Raw genomic sequence first — 20,842 nt, forward strand, 5'->3', positions numbered from 1 at the left:
GTAGGTAAAAAGCCAGGAACTGCGTGGACTGGACACCACAGAGCAATCTGTCTTTGGGCATACTTCATACAACACTCATGAAAACGTGGAACTGCTGAGATCAGCGAAATCTGTAAGTTTTTGCGGCCAGGGGACCCGCGCCCCTCCCTGCCAGGCTCAGTCCCGGGGGAGGAGGGGCTGTCAGCTCCAGGAAGGAGAAGGGAGAATTGCAGTGGCTGCTCTTACTGGAAACTCATTCTACTGATTCAAACTCCAACCATAGATAGACTGAGGCCAGACACCAGAGACTCTGAGAGCAGCCAGCCCAGCAGAGAGGAGACAGGCATAGAAAAAAAACAACACGAAAAACTCCAAAATAAAAGCAGAGGATTTTTGGAGTTCTGGTGAACACAGAAAGGGGAAGGGCGGAGATCAGGCCTTGAGGCGCATATGCAAATCCCGAAGCAAGGCTGATCTCTCTGCCCTGGGCACTTTTCCTTAATGGCCCTGGTTGCTTTGTCTATTAGCATTTCAATAACCCATTAGATCTCTGAGGAGGGCCGTTTTTTTTTTGTTTGTTTGTTTGTTTTTTTTAAATCCTTTTTGCTTTTTCTAAAACAATTACTCTAAGAAGCTCAATACAGAAAGCTTCAAAGAATTGAAATTTGGGCACGTCAAGTCAAGAGCAGAACTAAGAGAGCTCTGAGACAAAAGGCAATAATCCAGTGGCTGAGAAAATTCATTAAACAACACAACTTCCCAAGAAAAGGGGGGTGTCCGCTCACAGCCACCATCCTGGTGGACAGGAAACACTCCTGCCCATCGCCAGCCCCATAGCCCAGAGCTGCCCCAGACAACCCAGTGTGACGGAAGTGCTTCAAATAACAGGCACACACCACAAAACTGGGCGTGGACATTAGCCTTCCCTGCAACCTCAGCTGAATGTCCCAGAGCTGGGAAGGGGGAGCAGTGTGAATTAACAGAGCCCCATTCAGCCATCATTTGAGCAGACTGGGAGCCTCCCAACACAGCCCAGCAGCCCAGAACTGCCCTGGGGGGACGGCACTCACCTGCGACATAGCACAGTCATCCCTCAACAGAGGACCCGGGGTGCACAGCCTGGAAGAGGGGCCCACTTGCAAGTCTCAGGAGCCATACGCCAATACCAAAGACTTGTGGGTCAGTGGCAGAGACAAACTGTGGCAGGACTGAACTGAAGGATTAGACTATTGCAGTAGCTTTAAAACTCTAGGATCATCAGGGAGATTTGATTGTTAGGGCCACCCCCCCTCCCCGACTGCCCAGAAAACACGCCCCACATACAGGGCAGGCAACACCAACTACACACGCAAGCTTGGGACACCAATTGGGCCCCACAAGACTCACTCCCCCACTCACCAAAAAGGCTAAGCAGGGGAGATCTGGCTTGTGGAGAACAGGTGGCTCGTGGACGCCACCTGCTGGTTAGTTAGAGAAAGTGTACTCCACGAAGCTGTAGATCTGATAAATTAGACATAAGGACTTCAACTGGTCTACAAACCCTAAAAGAACCCTATCAAGGTCAGCAAATGCCACGAGGCCAAAAACAACAGAAAATTATAAAGCATATGAAAAAACCAGACGATATGGATAACCCAAGCCCAAGCACCCAAATCAAAAGACCAGAAGAGACACACCTAGAGCAGCTACTCAAAGAACTAAAGATGAACAATGAGACCCTAGTACGGGATATGAAGGAAATCAAGAAGACCCTAGAAGAGCATAAAGAAGACATTGCAAGACTAAATAAAAAAATGGATGATCTTATGGAAATTAAAGAAACTGTTGACCAAATTAAAAAGATTCTGGACACTCATAGTACAAGACTAGAGGAAGTTGAACAACGAATCAGTGACCTGGAAGATGACAGAATGGAAAATGAAAACATAAAAGAAAGAATGGGGAAAAAAATTGAAAAACTCGAAATGGACCTCAGGGATATGATAGATAATATGAAACGTCCGAATATAAGACTCATTGGTGTCCCAGAAGGGGAAGAAAAGGGTAAAGGTCTAGGAAGAGTATTCAAAGAAATTGTTGGGGAAAACTTCCCAAATCTTCTAAACAACATAAATACACAAATCATAAATGCTCAGCGAACTCCAAATAGAATAAATCCAAAAAAACCCACTCCGAGACATATACTGATCACACTGTCAAACATAGAAGAGAAGGAGCAAGTTCTGAAAGCAGCAAGAGAAAAGCAATTCACCACATACAAAGGAAACAGCATAAGACTAAGTAGTGACTACTCAGCAGCCACCATGGAGGCGAGAAGGCAGTGGCACGATATATTTAAAATTCTGAGTGAGAGGAATTTCCAGCCAAGAATACTTTATCCAGCAAAGCTCTCCTTCAAATTTGAGGGAGAGCTTAAATTTTTCACAGACAAAGAAATGCTGAGAGAATTTGCTAACAAGAGACCTGCCCTACTGGAGATACTAAAGGGAGCCCTACAGACAGAGAAACAAAGACAGGACAGAGAGACTTGGAGAAAGGTTCAGTACTAAAGAGATTCGGTATAGGTACAATAAAGGATATTAATAGAGAGAGGGAAAAATATGGCAAACATAATCCAAAGGATAAGATGGCCGATTCAAGAAATGCCTTCACGGTTTTAACGTTGAATGTAAATGGATTAAACTCCCCAATTAAAAGATATAGATTCGCAGAATGGATCAAAAAAAATGAACCATCAATATGTTGCATACAAGAGACTCATCTTAGACACAGGGACACAAAGAAACTGAAAGTGAAAGGATGGAAAAAAATATTTCATGCAAGCTACAGCCAAAAGAAAGCAGGTGTAGCAATATTAATCTCAGATAAAATAGACTTCAAATGCAGGGATGTTTTGAGAGACAAAGAAGGCCACTACATACTAATAAAAGGGGCAATTCAGCAAGAAGAAATAACAATCGTAAATGTCTATGCACCCAATCAAGGTGCCACAAAATACATGAGAGAAACATTGGCAAAACTAAAGGAAGCAATTGATGTTTCCACAATAATTGTGGGAGACTTCAACACATCACTCTCTCCTATAGATAGATCAACCAGACAGAAGACCAATAAGGAAATTGAAAACCTAAACAATCTGATAAATGAATTAGATTTAACAGACATCTACAGGACATTACATCCCAAATCACCAGGATACACATACTTTTCTAGTGCTCACGGAACTTTCTCCAGAATAGATCATATGCTGGGACATAAAACAAGCCTCAATAAATTTAAAAAGATTGAAATTATTCAAAGCACATTCTCTGACCACAATGGAATACAATTAGAAGTCAATAACCATCAGAGACTTAGAAAATTCACAAATACCTGGAGGTTAAACAACACACTCCTAAACAATCAGTGGGTTAAAGAAGAAATAGCAAGAGAAATTGCTAAATATATAGAGACGAATGAAAATGAGAACACAACATACCAAAACCTATGGGATGCAGCAAAAGCAGTGCTAAGGGGGAAATATATAGCACTAAACGCATATATTAAAAAGGAAGAAAGAGCCAAAATCAAAGAACTAATGGATCAACTGAAGAAGCTAGAAAATGAACAGCAAACCAATCCTAAACCAAGTACAAGAAAAGAAATAACAAGGATTAAAGCAGAAATAAATGACATAGAGAACAAAAAAACAATAGAAAGGATAAATATCACCAAAAGTTGGTTCTTTGAGAAGATCAACAAGATTGACAAGCCCCTAGCTAGACTGACAAAATCAAAAAGAGAGAAGACCCATATAAACAAAATAATGAATGAAAAAGGTGACATAACTGCAGATCCTGAAGAAATTAAAAAAATTATACGAGGATATTATGAACAACTGTATGGCAACAAACTGGATAATGTAGAAGAAATGGACAATTTCCTGGAAACATATGAACAACCTAGACTGACCAGAGAAGAAATAGAAGACCTCAACCAACCCATCACAAGCAAAGAGATCCAATCAGTCATCAAAAATCTTCCCACAAATAAATGCCCAGGGCCAGATGGCTTCACAGGGGAATTCTACCAAACTTTCCAGAAAGAACTGACACCAATCTTACTCAAACTCTATCAAAACATTGAAAAAAATGGAACACTACCTAATTCATTTTATGAAGCTAACATCAATCTAATACCAAAACCAGGCAAAGATGCTACAAAAAAGGAAAACTACCGGCCAATCTCCCTAATGAATATAGATGCAAAAATCCTCAACAAAATACTTGCAAATCGAATCCAAAGACACATTAAAAAAATCATACACCATGACCAAGTGGGGTTCATTCCAGGCATGCAAGGATGGTTCAACATAAGAAAATCAATCAATGTATTACAACACATTAAAAACTCGAAAGGGAAAAATCAATTGATCATCTCAATAGATGCTGAAAAAGCATTTGACAAAATCCAACATCCGTTTTTGATAAAAACACTTCAAAAGGTAGGAATTGAAGGAAACTTCCTCAACATGATAAAGAGCATATATGAAAAACCCACAGCCAGCATAGTACTCAATGGTGAGAGACTGAAAGCCTTCCCTCTAAGATCAGGAACAAGACAAGGATGCCCGCTGTCACCACTGTTATTCAACATTGTGCTGGAAGTGCTAGCCAGGGCAATCCGGCAAGACAAAGAAATAAAAGGCATCCAAATTGGAAAAGAAGAAGTAAAACTGTCATTGTTTGCAGATGATATGATCTTATATCTAGAAAACCCTGAGAAATCAACGATACACCTACTAGAGCTAATAAACAAATTTAGCAAAGTAGCGGGATACAAGATTAATGCACATAAGTCAGTAATGTTTCTATATGCTAGAAATGAACAAACTGAAGAGACACTCAAGAAAAAGATACCATTTTCAATAGCAACTAAAAAAATCAAGTACCTAGGAATAAACTTAACCAAAGATGTAAAAGACCTATACAAAGAAAACTACATAACTCTACTAAAAGAAATAGAAGGGGACCTTAAAAGATGGAAAAATATTCCATGTTCATGGATAGGAAGGCTAAATGTCATTAAGATGTCAATTCTACCCAAACTCATCTACAGATTCAATGCAATCCCAATCAAAATTCCAACAAGCTACTTTGCAGACTTGGAAAAGCTAGTTATCAAATTTATTTGGAAAGGGAAGATGCCTCGAATTGCTAAAGACACTTTAAAAAAGAAAAACGAAGTGGGAGGACTTACACTCCCTGACTTTGAAGCTTATTATAAAGCCACAGTTGCCAAAACAGCATGGTACTGGCACAAAGATAGACATATAGATCAATGGAATCGAATTGAGAATTCAGAGATAGACCCTCAGATCTATGGCCGACTGATCTTTGATAAGGCCCCCAAAGTCACCGAACTCAGCCATAAGGGTCTTTTCAACAAATGGGGCTGGGAGAGTTGGATATCCATATCCAAAAGAATGAAAGAGGACCCCTACCTCACCCCCTACACAAAAATTAACTCAAAATGGACCAAAGATCTCAATATAAAAGAAAGTACCATAAAACTCCTAGAAGATAATGTAGGAAAACATCTTCAAGACCTTGTATTAGGAGGCCACTTCCTAGACTTTACACCCAAAGCACAAGCAACAAAAGAGAAAATAGATAAATGGGAACTCCTCAAGCTTAGAAGTTTCTGCACCTCAAAGGAATTTCTCAAAAAGGTAAAGAGGCAGCCAACTCAATGGGAAAAAATTTTTGGAAACCATGTATCTGACAAAAGACTGATATCTTGCATATACAAAGAAATCCTACAACTCAATGACAATAGTACAGACAGCCCAATTATAAAATGGGCAAAAGATATGAAAAGACAGTTCTCTGAAGAGGAAATACAAATGGCCAAGAAACACATGAAAAAATGTTCAGCTTCACTAGCTATTAGAGAGATGCAAATTAAGACCACAATGAGATACCATCTAACACCGGTTAGAATGGCTGCCATTAAACAAACACGAAACTACAAATGCTGGAGGGGATGTGGAGAAATTGGAACTCTTATTCATTGTTGGTGGGACTGTATAATGGTTCAGCCACTCTGGAAGTCAGTCTGGCAGTTCCTTAGAAAACTAGAGATAGAGCTACCATTCGATCCAGCGATTGCACTTCTCGGGATATACCCGGAAGATCGGAAAGCAGTGACACGAACAGATATCTGCACGCCAATGTTCATAGCAGCATTATTCACAATTGCCAAGAGATGGAAACAACCCAAATGTCCTTCAACAGATGAGTGGATAAATAAAATGTGGTATATACACACGATGGAATACTACGCGGCAGTAAGAAGGAACGATCTCGTGAAACATATGACAACATGGATGAACCTTGAAGACATAATGCTGAGCGAAATAAGCCAGGCACAAAAAGAGAAATATTATATGCTACCACTAATGTGAACTTTGAAAAATGTAAAACAAATGGTTTATAATGTAGAATGTAGGGGAACTAGCAGTAGAGAGCAATTAAGGAAGGGGGAACAATAATCCAAGAAGAACAGATAAGCTATTTAACGTTCTGGGGATGCCCAGAAATGACTATGGTCTGTTAATTTCTGATGGATGTAGTAGGAACAAGTTCACTGAAATGTTGCTATAGTATGTAACTTTCTTGGGGTAAAGTAGGAACATGTTGGAAGTTAAGCAGTTATCTTAGGTTAGTTGTCTTTTTCTTACTCCCTTGCTATGGTCTCTTTGAAATGTTCTTTTATTGTATGTTTGTTTTCCTTTTAACTTTTTTTTTTCATACAGTTGATTTGAAAAAAGAAGGGAAAGTTAAGAAAAAAAAAAAAAAAATAAAAAATAAAAAAAAGTAAAAAAAAAAAAAAAACGATGTAGTGCCCCCTTGAGGAGCCTGTGGAGAATGCAGGGGTATTCGCCTACCCCACCTCCATGGTTGCTAACATGACCACAGACATAGGGGACTGGTGGTTTGATGGCTTGAGCCCTCTACCATAAGTTTTACCCTTGGGAAGACGGTTGCTGCAAAGGAGAGGCTAGGCCTCCCTGTATTTGTGCCTAAGAGTCTCCTCCTGAATGCCTCTTTGTTGCTCAGATGTGGCCCTCTCTCTCTGGCTAAGCCAACTTGAAAGGTGAAATCACTGCCCTCCCCCCTACGTGGGATCAGACACCCAGGGAATTGAATCTCCCTGGCAACGTGGAATATGACTCCCGGGGAGGAATGTAGACCCGGCATCGTGGGATGGAGAACATCTTCTTGACCAAAAGGGGGATGTGAAAGGAAATGAAATAAGCTTCAGTGGCAGAGAGATTCCAAAACGAGCCGAGAGATCACTCTGGTGGGCACTCTTACGCACACTTTAGACAACCTTTTTTAGGTTCTAAAGAATTGGGGTAGCTGGTGGTGGATACCTGAAACTATTAAACTACAACCCAGAACCCATGAATCTCGAAGACAGTTGTATAAAAATGTAGCTTATGAGGGGTGACAGTGGGATTGGGAATGCCATAAGGACCAAACTCCACTTTGTCTAGTTTATGGATCGATGTGTAGAAAAGTAGGGGAAGCAAACAAACAGACAAAGGTACCCAGTGTTCTTTTTTACTTCAATTGCTCTTTTTCACTCTAATTATTATTCTTGTTATTTTTGTGTGTGTGCTAATGAAGGTGTCAGGGATTGATTTAGGTGATGAATGTACAACTATGTAATGGTACTGTAAACAATCGAAAGTACAATTTGTTTTGTATGACTGCGTGGTATGTGAATATATCTCAATAAAATGATGATTAAAAAAAAAAAAAAAAAAAAAAAAAATGAGGGAGGGGCAAGGGAATTGAAGTTATATGCTAGGGAGTGGATTTTAAAGCTAGGGTACAGGATAAGCAATAAAAACATGGTAAGATCAGTGGATTAAAAGTTCTGGAGGGGATAAAAAAATTGTCAGAAATAAGGAACTAGAAGGTATGAGTGCTAAAAGCAACAGGTGATTGTAGGAGATTTGAATACTTGAAATTAAGGTTATGGAGGAATTGCAGTTATTAATAATAAGGCCTAGGATATGACTCTGGGAGTGATTAGGAAATAAGTGCTACCCTATTGTAGGAGCTGAGATATGGGGAAAGTAAGACCAGGAAGTGTTATGTATGTAGATACTGAAATCAGGAAAAATTATGACACAATGAGAGTTGGAAAGAGTGAAAGCAAGTTAGGAGCTAAACTATTATAGGAACTAAGGAGAGTGGCCTGTGGGCTCAATAGATGACTACAACAGTAGGAGTAGTGAGTGATATAGTCTGATATGAGGTCTAAGTTGCAGGTGGGTGTGGGGCATGCATTAGGAGTTAGGGAGAATTGTCTGAAAGTGACCAGAGAAGCAGGGAGGACACCTACCTTACCTCAGGCCTAGTGGTATGAGTTAAGAAAGAAAAAGCCACTACTTGGGAGCTCTGCAAGGAAGGAAATGGAAGGAGGGAGGCCAAGTTTCACTTAGAGCAAGAAGATGAAAATATTCTTCTAGGGAAAGTGGGAAATGAGGTTGATAATGAAGATACATAGAGCTGTATGTGGTTTAGAGTCTGAGGGATAAGGTGTGATCTGGAGTTCTGGCTGCTTGTAACTGATATAACTAAAGATAAGATATAATAGAATAAGTCTTGCTGTTCTCAAGGTAGATGGTACTGATGAGGCCTGTGTGTATTGGGAGTAGGGATTAAGGGTGTTGCCAGGATTACCCAGAGTTCTAGGTCTCTAACTAAAAGCTTGGTTTTAGATTGTAATTTCATAGGGAGGCTCTCAGAGTAGTTTAAGGTAAATCTGTAAGGTGCTTGGTGTGAAAATGGTTAAAAGAAGATGGGTTTGAGAGAGGTTTAATAAGACTTGGTAATGGATTAGATATGAGAGGTGAAGAAGGAGGTATAAAGGATGACTTCTAGGGTTTTTCAACCTGTCAAACCAGAATGATAGTGGTGCCCTTCTCAGATGGGAAACACCCGAGCAATACAAGTTTGGTAGTAATAATTGAAGATTGGTTGAATACTGGATATTTTGAGTTTGAGAGGAGACATCAGATAGGCAATTATATCTACTATTTGTTTCTCTAATTCATTTATCTTGGTGACTGGTATTCTATCAGTCCCTTTTTCTTTTTTTTTCCTTCTTTCCTTTTCCCCTTTTCCCTCCTTTCACTTAAGCATTCAGGGTAATGGCTATAAAATCTGGTAAAATCTGGCATTATGGAAAATAATTGATTAGAAAATTAGCTATCATGGCTGGTAGCGTTGTTGCTAGAAAATGAGGATTTTATCACTGATTTATCATTGCTTTGTTTATGTATTTGCCTTTTACATTCTGTATAAGTGAAAAGTGGAGTCACAAACTAAAAATGCAGTAGTATTGGCTTTTATATTTACCCATGTCATTATCCTAACCAGAGATCTTTATTTCTTCATGCAGCTTTGATCTGCTTTCTATTGTCCTTTCTATTCAACCTACACAACTTTTTTAACATTTTGTAGGGCTGGCTTAGTGGTTATGAACTCTCTCAGTTTTTGTTTATTTGGGAATGTCTTAATCTCTCCTCATTTTTGAAAGACAGTTCTGCTAGATATAGAATTCTTAGTTGGCAATTTTTTGCTTTCAGCACTTTATGTCCTGCCACTGCCTTCTTGCTTCCGTTGTTTCTGATGAGAAATTGGCACTTAATCTTATCGAGGCTCTCTTGTACATGACACATTGTTTCTCTCTTGTGGCTTTCAGAATTCTCTTTATCTTTGGCATTTGAAGTTTGGTTATAATATACTGTGGTATGGGTCTATTTGGATTTATCCTGTTTGGAGTTTGTTGAGGGTCTTAGATATATTTATTCCTTCACTAGACTGGGAAGTTTTCAGTCATTATTTCGTTAAATACTCTATCTGCCCCCTTTTATCTTTCTTCTCCTTCCGGGATCCCACAGTGCATATACTGGTAAGCTTTATGGTGTCTCACAGGGCCCTCTTAGGCTGTGTTCAGTTTTCTTCCTTCTTTCTTCTTTCTTTCTCAGTCTGGATGATTTCAATTGTTTTATTTTCAAGTTCTCTGATTCTTTTTTTCTGCCAGCTCCAATCTGCTGTTGAATCCCTCTAGGAAATTTTTAATTTCTGTTAACTGTGTTCTTCAGCTCTGTTTGGTTCCTTTTCATAATTTCCATCTCTCTATTTATATTCTTTTTGTGTTGATCTGTTGTTTTCCTGATTTCCTTTAGTTCTTTGTCCATATTTTCCTTTAGGTCTCTGAGCATATTTAGGACCAGGTTTTCAAATCTTTTTGGTATGTCCCAGGTCTGCTCCTCCTCATTGATGGTTCCTAATGCTTTAATATTCTTCTTTGCTTGGGTCTCCACTTGTTTCTTTGTATGTTTTGCAATCTTTTGTTGAAACCTAGACATCTTGATATTTTAGTGTGTTCTCGCTGGAACTTAGACTCTGAGGCATCTGTTCCTTAAGATTGCATCCAGCTGAGCTAACAAAAAAAAAAAAAAAAAGAAAAGAAAAAGAAAGAAAGAAAAATGGAAAAAAAAACCTTTTCCAGTCTTTGCAGATTGACTTGTGTGAGTGCTTTCCTTCAGGGCTTATCCATCAGTGAGTTTAGAGAATAGCTCCAGACCAAAGGTAGGGGCCTCCCTGATTCTTGCTGCATATGTGTCTTGATTGGGCATGCATACTTGTGGCCCTAGGAATTCTCCTGTTCATGTGTTTCCAAATGTCCTGTCTTCCCTAGTGTTCCAACCCAGCTCTTGGAAGGCTTGGGTCAGGGCAGCTGCAAGACCAAAGAACATGCCAGGTACAGAGTCAGACATGATTTTTATTAGGACTTATGAACAGGAGAGTCTCTGGTGGCAGCCTTCCAGAAAATCAAAGTCATGCTCCACAGAGGAGAGTATAAGGGACAGCTTATAAGGGTTTCGGGCAAAGACATTCCATAGGGTATGAGAACAGAGTTTCAGCAGGGTCTCATCACACAGGGGTTTGGAGATTTGTTATCAACATATACATCAGGGGAGAGGAGTTTTAATGCTTTACAAGGTAAGTGGTTTACGATACCATCTGTATATTCTTTCTTCATTAAGGGGGTCAGATGACCTTTAATTTCTTCCCAGTCACTTAGGCAGCTAGGTGCAGCAACTTACTGTCTGTATGTAGGGGAAGCCTGGGCCCTGGGTCTCCACATCTAGCAAATAGTTTCTTCATGTTCCTGTACACTGCAGTGTATGTCCTACAACCAACAGTCCCTTGCCCTAGGCAGCAGGACTTGAAACATTCTGTAGGAGAGTTCTCTAAGCTGCCTTCTGCATGAAGGCAAATTCTGGGACTATGACTTCTTCAGGCCACTACCAGACATTGTGCTAGACATATATGCTCCCAGTATGTGTATGATGATTACTCTGCTCCCTCTGGAACTGGGCACCAGGGATCTGCACAGGGGACACGGGCCAGCTCTTTGCCAAGTCAGTGAGGGGTTGAGGAGGGGCTAGCCAGGGCACCATACGAGATCCTATTCTTTTTAGGTAGCTTTTTCCTTGATATGGCACTTGCTTTGTTACTACAGTTCTTTTACTGTTTTCTGGAGCTTTGAGAAAGATGTTTCTGCCAGTTCTTGCTTGTTGTTCAAGATTTCTGTGGACATACAAAGCCCTGAAGCATCTCACTCTGCCATCTTAGGGTGGGGCTTCATTGACTTTTTGTTTAACTTATTCTCATGTCACTGTGGTTTCTTAATGAAACTACATCAGAATGAAACCAGTGAAACTGAACAGAGAGAAATCCTGGAATGGCTGTATAAAAGGTAAGATATGAATTCTAGGAATAATAAAACATTCTTATTTTGGATACACCTAACTATGCATTTAGGTTAGGATATGATAAATAGGACTAATTGCCCTAGGCTGTTTACCAGCCCTATGCACCTTTCAGCAGATGCTAAAAATAAAAAAATGGGATTTCTTATTCATATGTAAATTGTTAGCAAACCCCTTTGGCATCACCACCATTATTAAAACAAAGTTATTTGTACTGCCTTTTCCATTTTCCCATAATGTTTTATGGCTTATATTGCCATTTTGAGATTTCTTTCCCTATTTAGGTATCCTCAATGCTGATTTTTAATCTGATTTCAATGTTTTTTGGGAGGGAACAGAAAAAATACGTGATCCACAATTCTTTTATAATTTCATCTATGTATTTTTTAAATTATTTTCATTTTAGGTAGTGAAGCAGTTTCGTGATGGTGGTTACAACACATTGGTTTCTACCTGTGTTGGTGAAGAAGGGTTGGATATAGGGGAAGTTGATCTTATAATATGTTTTGATGCCCAGAAGAGTCCGATTCGTCTTGTACAACGAATGGGTAGAACTGGCCGCAAACGTCAAGGCAGGATTGTTGTTATCCTTGCTGAAGGACGGGAAGAACGCGTAAGTAAACTTGTAGAAACATGATTTGACGCTTGAAATTTGAGAAATATAGCCTGAAGACTAAGATCAACTTTGTAGCATTCAAAGTCCAAAAATTTTTTTTTCCCTTTGTATTGGATTTTGACTAATCTTTTCTTGTAATTAAGAGAATTTTTGCTTGTATTCAGTTTTATAATTGTTGTCCAGATAAAGAAACACGTTTTGACACTTCAATGTTAATTCAAAGACACCTAAGTATAAAGAATCAATATTTATTACTTTGTTTTACTCTTTCCTGGTGCTTCTAAGGCCCGTTTGTTTGTTCTTTTTGGTTTTGAATTCCAGTAAGCTAATAATGCTTGTGGCATTTTCAAGAGTTGCAAACATCAAACAAAACAAAGAAGAATATGCACCAGTGACAATAATAGCCTGCAAAGCCTAAAATATTTACTTTCTGGCCCTTTACAGAAAAGGTTTCTGATGCCTACCCTAAAGTGATAGGGAACTTAAATTGTATTCATACTTTTCTACAATCTTGGGTAATAAGCCTTCCTAAATATGATATGCATATTATTTTGTGTTTGTTCCACTTTAAAGTGTTAACTAATTTTTTAACTCAGTGGGACTGGTTCAATAGCCAAATATAGAGTCTCACATTAAAGACCTTCTCATTAGCTATGAAATTTAAAAAAAAGATTAATTTTCAATTTAAAATTTAAAAACTTGTTTAAATATTTTATATTGTCTTTGAAATCATCCTGTAAAAATTGTCAGATCCCCAAAAAAAGAGTCTAACATATAGATGGAATGTCTGATCCAGGGGTCCTGCTGCTTATCTCACAGAAAATAGGTGCCCCAAAAACTAAAGAGTGAAGGCTGTTCAAGGCTGTCCTAGCCACAGTGGCGCCTCAAAGGCGGGTAAGGCAAGGTCAGATATGTCCATAAGATGAATGACCACAAACAAGCCAAAAGGCCTGCTTCCTCCACATAGATAATACAGTGCACATCAAAGAAGAGTAGTGTGTTAGAACCCTAGTAACCAGTCAGTTCAGAAATTGATAGGCACTCGCCCAATTGAGGCACAGGACGCACTCAACAGGCACCCTTCTCCCCTAACACCCTACCCTCCCCATGTGGGTTTTTCCTTTAAAAAATGCTCCTCTCAGATAGAGAGCTGGAGCCATTTTTCCTTTCTTTCTTTTCTGCTGGCTCCCACCTGCTTTCTTCTGCTTTCTTCCTCTAATAAACCTTAAACTCTCTACTTAAACCATGACTCGCTGCATTGTGTGGATTGTTGAACGGCTCCGGACCTAACAAAAATGAATTATTTTTCTTTAATACTTTTCATTTTATTATAGCATATTCTTATGTAACATCTACTTTATCCATAAAATGATCTCAATAAGTGAAATATATGGCAGCTTGCCAAAGAGCATGCATTATCAGTGAGTGGAACTGGGTTCCTACTAATTGTGCTAACTCAGGCAACTCACTTAATCTCTCTTTTCAGGTTTTAGTTTTCTTATCTGTAAAATAGTAATTATGACCACATTTAATAATCATTTGTTCTATGCTATACAATGTTTTAAGTGTTTTATATGCACTATTATAATCCTGTCAAAAACCTTATACGGTAAGTAAAGCTTTTCTTGTTTTATACAGATAAAAAACTCAAGTGTAGAGAGATGAAGTAACAAACTAAAATTAGGTAATTTTTCAAAAAAACCAAATTGCACATAGGTAAATATCAATCTTATTCAAAAACAGCAAATACTACATAAAAAAAAAGATTACCTTTGTGCAATCTGGTTACTAAGGTAGGCTTTTTAATAATAGATTATGAAATATTTTTCACCAATACTTTATCAAATGGTTTTACTGATATGTTTTAGAATTCCCGTCAGCATAAATTTCATTCTCTAAGTATTTAAGTGGGTTAGTTTAACTTTATGTTTAGAATAAACCCAAACTAACATAATTGCCTATTACGGCTAAATGATTATTATAGAAATTATGTAATTTGACAATTTTACATTTGTTTTTGCAGACTTATAATCAAAGTCAGTGCAACAAAAGAAATATTTATAAAGCTATTTCAGGCAACAGGCAAGTCCTTCATTTTTACCAAGGAAGTCCACGAATGGTTCCTGATGGAATCAATCCAGAATTACACAAAATGTTCATCACACATGGTATCTGTGAACCAGAGAAGCCTTCTCGGAATGTGCAGAGGAAGTCGTCTCTCTTTTCTTATAGGAATGGTAAATAAAAATTTTTATTGTTGTGGCATACTGCCTCCCTGCCCCCCCCCCCCCCCATTTTTGGTTAGTAGAAAGCTGAATCTTGATATAACATTTCTTCTTTGAAAAACTCAAGGTACATTCTAGGATGTTATGGGTGTTCTCTTTGCAAAGGACAAGAGATTGTTCATGTGGCAAAGGGAAGGAAACAATGGTGGTACAGTGTTGGAGAAAATTAAAATCAGAAATATTCTAGCAATCCAGAGTCCTCCCCACAAAATGCAGAAAAGAAAGAAAAAAGTTTTATTATTGAAGAAGCATTAAACAGAATACAATGTGCATTGAACGTAATCCACTAAGATATTACAAAGAGAGAAATTCTACCCTATTTATACCCCCAAGCAATTACAATCCTTTATATATGTATTCCTAAGATTAACAATAACTTGTCCTCATATGAGAGGACAGAACCATTTGCTACTATACATTCTTTCACCGCATATTCATCTGGTAATTGAGGTAACCATTTGTGTTGGCTAATTGCCTTTATTGTAAGGAATAAAGAAACTTGTTATTTCTATGAAAAGCAAATGGTTACAGTTTTGATATAGGTGCCTAGGCTAAACTGCTGTGATCATTGGGAGATAGGGATGCAATCTTCCTTGATGTTCACATTTCAAAGAGATGTTTCCAAGACCCTAAATAAAACATTTCTGGGTTGTAAAGCTGACTAGAGTCTTGCTTATCCTTTATAAATATTTACAAAGGATTAAAGGAATGATTTACAAATATTTGGTGTCCTCTGGACAAATGCTTGAAAAAAGGGAAGGTGAAAGATCTCTTTCCCCTTTAAGAACTACAGAGACTTTGGTGGTATCAAGAAAATATCTTGAATTATTAACATTACATGAAAAAGAAAAAAGTTTTTTTTTTTTTTTAATTTTCCTTTATCTTTAAGGAGAGCTTTAAAGAATCATAAAATCATAATTATATTTTGAGATTTGGAAAGAACTTTGGTGGTCATCTGGTACAATTACCTATCAGGGTAGTAATGCTTTTTGCAACATTCTTGTTAAATGCAATGAATGAGTGTTTCTATTTCTCCACTTGGGAAGAATATTTATCTTGGGAAGAATATATATCCTGGAGAATGATCCATGTGCACTTGGGAAGAAAATATATAAAATGTTCTGTATATGTTAGGTCTAGTTCATATATCATATTATTGAAGATCTCTGTTTACTTATCGATCCTCTGTCTAGATGTTCTATCTGTTGATGAGAATGGTGAATTGAATTCTCCTAGTATTATTGTCTATTTCTTCCTACAGTTTTGCCATTTTTGCTTCGTGTATTTTGGGGCACCATGATTAGGTGCATAAATATTTGTGATTGTTATTTATTCTTGGTGGATTGCCCCTTTTATTAATATATAGTGTCCTTCTTTGTCTCTTATAACAGTTTTGCATTTAAAGTCTATTTTGTCCTATATTAGTATAGCTACCTCAGCTCTTTTTGTTACTACTTGCATGGAATATCTTTTTCTGTCCTTTCACTTTCAATATGTTTGTGTCTTTGAGTCTAAAGAAAGTCTCTTGTAAACAACATATAGTTAAATCATGCTTTCTTATACATTCTACCAATCTGTCTTTTGATTGGGGAGTTTAATTCATTAACATTCATTGTTATTACTGTAAAGGCAATAATTACTTCAGCCATTTTATCCTTTAGTTTTTGAATGTCATATCTTTGTGTGTTTGTTTGTTTCTTTTTTTACCCTTTAGTTACTCTTACTGATAATCTTCATTTCTTCACACTACTCCAAGGCGCTATCTCTTGTCTTTTCCTCTCAGCATACAGACTCCCTTTAGTATTTCTTGCAGGGCAGTTGTCTTGTTAATGAACTCTCTCAGTTTCTGTTTATCTGTGAATATTTTCTACTCTTCCCTCCTTTTTGAGGGATGGTTTTGCCAGATAAAGAATTATTTACTGGCAGTTTTTCTCTTTCAGTACCTTAAATATATCATACTGCCACCTTCTCAGCACTTCATAGAATGACTTCGGTAGTATTCCCTCCTCATCAGTTTTCTGGAAATCAGCACGTAGTCTTACTGCAGATCCCATGTATCTTATGAATTGCTTTTTTCTTGCTGCTTTTAGGATTCTCTCTTTATCTTTGACATTTTGACATTCTGATTAGTATGTGTCTCAGAGTAGATCTGTTAGGGTTTATTCTGTTTAGAGTACCTTGTGCTTCTTGTATATGTATACTTATGTCTCATAAGAGTTGGAAGATTTTCGGCCATTATTTCTGTTAGAAATTTCACTGCGTAGTCACAGAGGGCACGGAGACTAATCGACTTCAGGCAGAAAAGTTTTATTTGCACGTCAGCATGATGGGGGTCTGAAGTAAAACTTCAGCCTGCCTGAGACAAAGGGAGAGCTGTATTTATGCTTTTCTTATGGAGGTGGTCAGTTGGTAAGGAAGGACAGAAGTTTAGCTGATGGGCCAAGTGGTGATTGGGCCCAGGGGTCTGCCAAGGTGGGAATTGAGAAGGCATGGCATGGAACCAATGGGCAAGTGAGTAGTGGGTTTTTGGTTTTTTGTTTTTTTTCGCCTTTTAAGGATTGGACTGTAAATAGCAGGGGAAGAGGGGTTTGGGGCATAATGAAGTGGCTGCAGTATGTTATTCTGGCCACCAGAAAGTTTAACACAAAAGGCTTGTCTAATCTGCCATTTGTGAAAGCCTGCGTTTGTAGTGGAATTTTCCAACAATTTTCTCAAATATTCTTTTGGCCCCTTTTCTCTTTTCTTCTTCTGGGACACCCATGATGTGTATGCTTGTGTGCTTTCTGCTGTCATTCAAATCTCTGAGACACTGCTCAATATTTTCCATTCTTCTCTCTATCTGTTCTTCTATTTGTAAGATTTTGATTGTCCTATCTTGTTTGCTGTTCTTTCTTCTGCCTGTTCAAATCTGCTGTTATATGCCTCTAGAATGTTTTTATCTCTTCTATTGGGCCTTTTATTCCCATAATTTCTATTTATGTTCCTTTTCATTTCAAATTCTTCTTTTGCTCACACAGTGTCTTTTTAATAACCTTTATCTCTTTATGCATATATTCTTTCATCTCTTGAATTGACTTAGGAGATTTGTTTGAATATCTTTGATTAGTTATTCCAAATTCTTGTCTCCTCTGAGGTTTTAATTTGTTCCCTTGACTAGGCAATTATCTTCCTGTTTTTTAGTATGGCTTGTAATTTTTTTGCTGATGTGTAGGCATCTAATTATCTTGATGAGCTTACTCTGAAGGTCCATCCAAAGTATGCAATCAGTGGCTCACAATATCATCATATAGTTGTGCATTCATCACCACAATCAATTTTAGAACATTTTCATTACTCCAAAATAAAGAAAAATTAAAAATGAACACTCAAACCACCCATACCCCTTACCCCCCCATTAGTAATACATTTTTTTTGTTATTATTTTATTACTCATCTGCCCAAACACTGTGTAAAGGGATTGTCAGTCACCAGGTTTTCACTGTCACATGGTCACATGGTAACAGCTATGTATTTTATACACTTATCATCAAGAATCAAGTCTATTGGATTACTGTTCAACAGATTCAGATATTTCCTTCTAGCTATTCTAATACACTAGAAACTAAAAAGGAATATCTATATAATGCCTAAGAATAACCTCCAGATTGATCTCTTGTCTCTGAGATCTCTTTAGCCACTGAAACTCTATTTTTATTTTTCATTTCTTTTCTCCCTTTTGGTCAAGAAGGCATTCTCAATCCCACGATGCCAGGATCAGGCTTATTTCTAGGAGTCCTGTCCCTCGTTTCCAGCGAGTCTTTCACCTCTGGGAGTCATGTCCCATGTAGGGGGAAGGATAGTGAGTTTATTTGCAGAGATGGCTTAGAGATACAGGCCACATATGAGCAGCAAAAGAGGTTCTCAGGGTGTGACTCCTAGGCATAATTATAAGTAGGTTTAGCTTCTCCTTTGCAGGAATAAGTTTCATAAGGGCAAGCCCCAAGATTGAGGGCTTGAGTTATTAAATTATGATGTCCTAATGTTTGTGGTAATATCAGTAATTCCCAAGGTGGGGAAGTTTAATAGTTCTACATTTATCCCCAGTCCCTCAAGGGAACTTTGCAAATACTTTTTTATTTTCTGCTCTGAGTACTCTGGGGTGCATTGGGGTATTACATTTACCTGTTCAGAATAACAAGATCCCATTCTAGATTCCTTGAAATCATGTTGTTTAAAGAAACTGACCTTACAGGTTATATCAGAAAGTGTGCTACAGAGCATATAAATTTTGTACCAAATAAACATCTCTTAACTAACAGTTAAAATTCAGGAATAGATGTTACTGCTATCAGAGCTTACAGTCTACAAAACTTTACAAGACTCATTGAGCACTCCTCACTCCATTGTCGATTGCTCAATCTCTATCTTTGTTCTATCGCTTGATAACCTCTGCTCTCAAATTCAATTCTCAGCATTTGCTCATTATAGTTAGTTTATATTAGTGATGTCTTATAATGTTTGTCCTTTCTTTTCTGGCTTATTTCACTCAACATAGTGTCATCAGGGTCCGTTAACATAGTTGCATGCCTCATGACTTCATTCCTTCTTAACAGCCATTCAGTACAGAATTGGGTTTTTATGTCCTTTTCTGTTCCTAAGGAGCTAGCCAGGGACTAGACCCCAAGGGGGCCCACCACAGTAGTGGGGGATGGGTGCCAGTAGCCGCTGTGTGGAGAGAACAACACACTGTACTTGACTGTAGTTTATTAGCCTCTACCCCTATACAGTGTTCTTGCCTTCAGAGCTCCAGAATAATTGTTTCAGACAGTTTTTGCCTGTTTAATAGCTATTTTTGTGGAAGGACTAAGTCCTGGAGCTCCCTACTCTACTATCTTCCCTGGAAGTTTACTCTATACAATTTTTAAAAGCTTCACCCTTTTTACCCCTATTTGTTTAAGACTTCAGCTACAAAACTCTTGTTTGTCTTGGCAATTTTTTTTCTCAAGCCTCAGATAATCTTTCCAGTACTGTTATGATGGAATCATAATACCAGTTTTCATTTGTAAATTATCTGACTTTGTTTCCTGAAAGGTCTTAGGCAGCAAAGTAGAGGGAATGCAGAAGAAGCCATGACTGACGAGGGGTTAGCTGCTAGAGAGAAGGGCATATTATTTTCAAAGAGGTGAGTGAAGTTTAGGAAATTTGTAGAAGCAGAAGTAATAGAGTGGTTTTATGTGAAGAATAGTTAGTTTGATTGAACAAAATCAGTGATTTAGCAGAGTTTATTACAGTGTTTTAGTTGATGTTATATATTTTGTGTTTGCCTTGTAGCTTTTTTTTTAATAACATTTTTCAATTACTTTTTCAATTTATAGGAGTCAGGCAAAATAACTCAAAAAAAGGTTGGTCCTTATTGGAAGAAGAATATAAATTATGGAATACACTTTATAGATTAAGGGACAGTGATGAAATTAAGGAAATAACATTGCCTCAAGGTCAATTTCTGTCTTTACAGAATGAGAAAAACAGCCTAGTAAGTTGAATATGTTCTTTAGATGTCCTTTGAATGATTATGCAATATATTTGCAAGTAAAGAGAGATGTTCTTCATCAGAATGTCAATTTATTTTAAAAATTAAGAATATAAGCTTTAAAAATATTCTCTATGTTTATAACACTCCAAATTTTCTTATATTAATTATGTATTGCATATATATTTTTTACATTTTTGTGATATGTTTACGTAAGTTCTGCCTTTATTCATTACTTTCTACCATATAAACATTTGTATATATTGGCATCATCTACATGGTTGACACTTTACTCTGTAATATACCAGTTTCCTTGGCTATTTTCCTGTTGTATTTTGAGATTCTTTTCAATATTTTAATATTTAATGTAAATAATGCTACCATATGAATCTTTGTAAAAACTGATTTTTCTTTTTCTTTTTGAAATTATAGTTAGAACTTTAAATTAGTTGTTAATATTTATTTGTTATGAACCAATTGTTGATGAATGGGAATGAAAGTCAAGAGAGTTGAACAGGTGTTGAATATGTGCCTAGAGAGCTAGAAGAACAACCTCAGGAAAGATTTCTTTTAGAAGATTTATAGAGCTTTAAATATATAGTTATAAGCAT

General features: G+C 37.5%; 1 protein-coding gene across 1 annotated transcript in view; it reads left to right on the top strand.

The window, feature by feature from the left end:
* FANCM (FA complementation group M) overlaps positions 1 to 20,842 on the top strand; it is an 87,792-nt gene that overhangs the window by 27,370 nt on the left and 39,580 nt on the right. Inside the window, exons 10-12 of the mRNA XM_037834929.1 lie at positions 12,228 to 12,434; positions 14,461 to 14,674; positions 20,077 to 20,234. Coding sequence (XP_037690857.1) covers positions 12,228 to 12,434; positions 14,461 to 14,674; positions 20,077 to 20,234 — 579 coding nt within the window. The remainder of the gene's footprint in view (positions 1 to 12,227; positions 12,435 to 14,460; positions 14,675 to 20,076; positions 20,235 to 20,842) is intronic.

This window comes from Choloepus didactylus, chromosome 4 (assembly GCF_015220235.1).
Source record: "Choloepus didactylus isolate mChoDid1 chromosome 4, mChoDid1.pri, whole genome shotgun sequence".
Lineage (NCBI taxonomy): Eukaryota > Metazoa > Chordata > Mammalia > Pilosa > Megalonychidae > Choloepus > Choloepus didactylus.